The 1841-nt window shown below is 46.4% G+C and overlaps 1 protein-coding gene across 4 annotated transcripts in view; it reads right to left on the reverse strand.

Moving 5' to 3' along the window:
* IGF1 (insulin like growth factor 1) overlaps nucleotides 1–1330 on the reverse strand; it is a 121696-nt gene extending 120366 nt beyond the window's left edge. The window contains exon 1 of one of the 4 annotated variants that reach the window (XM_069095259.1): nucleotides 803–1330. In XM_069095259.1, the coding sequence (XP_068951360.1) occupies nucleotides 803–865 (63 nt within the window). In that variant the 5' untranslated portion in view covers nucleotides 866–1330. The remainder of the gene's footprint in view (nucleotides 1–802) is intronic. The other 3 variants (XM_069095261.1, XM_069095260.1, XM_069095263.1) reach the window with 3 other exon arrangements.
* Nucleotides 1331–1841: the final 511 nt, after the last annotated feature.

The raw sequence follows: 1841 nt of genomic DNA on the forward strand, positions 1-1841 counted from the left end.
AGAGAGAGAGAGAGAGAGAGAGAGAGAGAGAGAGAGCTTTTTGCCATGAAACCCCACAGCTAAACTTTTGCCTCCAGAAGCCCTCCCCAGAAGGGAGAAGTTGGACAGGCAGCAGCCGGAGTAATTTCCGCTTTCCTTATACAGTATACATTTGCTCTCCTCTATAGGAATATGCAAGGTCAGCAAGAGTCGCAAAGGTTGATTTCCCAAAGAGCCAACTCAATTTCCCTCTAACTTTGAATGGCTGAAGTCAAAGGTAAGTGCCCACACAGCCAACGCCAGGAGTTTAGCCACCAAGATAATATGCAAAAGTTATAACATCACCCCCTGGGTGCCACTCAGGATACATATGCCATGGATCACAGTCCCAGTCCTGACAAAGTTGCCGAAACAAGCCCCCAGGGTTCAAAGGATAACATCTGCACCTGCAGAAAACAGCTGGGAGTTTCTGTTCCCCCCCCGGGGGTTCACAGCCTCTGACTATAGATAAGATGGAAAGGAATCTCCAACAATGATATACATGAAAGCTTGCAAAAGTGGAAGTCAGTCCAAGTACCTGCAGCAGTTTTCCTCATCCCTGATTGTCTTCCGTGCAAATGCAACTTATTCCCCAGAGCTATTTTCTAGACCCCCCTCCCCAACAGTCAGCAGTTTGCAAATTACCATCTCCCCCCTTTCAGAAACAATGTAATTTACAAGTGAATACTCCTCCCAGGCAGAGAGCATGCAACAGACCAAAAATTGAAAAACAATCAAATCAAAGAAAATACCCACATGCTTGCAAAGAGTAAGAAAGATTTACCTTCAAGAAATCACAGAGGCAGCACTTAGAGAATTGTGTTGAAAGACTGTTGAATTTGTCCATTGCTTCTGAAGTGCAAAGTCTGAAAATGAATTGGTGAGCAGTAATAATGGGAGAAGAGGAATCCAGAGAGATGGGGAATTTGTCGAGAGCTATGTCACATTTCAATTTTGAGGACTTTATTCCATTGCGCAGGCTCTAGCTGCTCTGAATTTAGCAGTGACAGTGAGATTTAGCAAACAGAAGAGGGATTTAGAGAAAATCCTCACATTTATCTACAAAACACAGACACTGTAGACAGGAAACAGCTGGCGGAACGTTTGCCTTCTCTCTCTCTCCCTCTTCTGGCAAAGTTATCAAGTAAGGACTTTTTTGGGCATAGTGACAAATAACATCATACCTTTGCATTTTAAAACTAGAGCACAGAAGCATTTCTCGCCCCCCCCCCCCCAAAAAAAAGAATGTGTGTTAGTGGTAGGGTTAGCAGACATTAAAATCCTTGGGCTGCCACACAAAACAAGCAGTTGTATGATGATTAACCCTTCCCTGGACCGAGAAGCACATTTGCCCGTACACCTTAATAGCTTCTCAAGAGCAGAAGGGGGGGGGGGGATGAAGGGGGGGGGACGGGGTGCCTTTGTCTCAGCGCAGAGAAAAAGATTCTCTCCAGGCAGGCAGCCTTCCGGGTTTAACCATGAAATGACCAAATTGGGGGAGAAGAAGCTGGCTCCCCAGCAGCTGCTGCCCCCCGGTGAACCCTCACTTGTAACACACGGGAGCAAATACCTCGGTGAGCTCCCAGCAGCCACGTGAGGGGGAATGATCTCATTTCCTAGAACCTACATTAAGGGGAATGCAGCGATGCAATCGGCCTACTTTAGGTCACTGTCTCATGCTGTTTGCCCGGTATCCTGGTGCTGGGCTGGACAGTCAGCCACAAAGAAAAATGAAAGAAAGAAAAAAAAGAAAATCCCCCCTTCTTTCCTTCCTTTTTCTAATTACTAGACTGCCCGACTACTCCCAGAGAGGGCACCTGAGA

The sequence above is a fragment of the Petaurus breviceps genome, unplaced genomic scaffold, assembly GCF_028583685.1.
Source record: "Petaurus breviceps papuanus isolate PSGF00001 unplaced genomic scaffold, PetGlider_PUasm1.0 225, whole genome shotgun sequence".
Taxonomy (NCBI): Eukaryota; Metazoa; Chordata; class Mammalia; order Diprotodontia; family Petauridae; genus Petaurus; species Petaurus breviceps.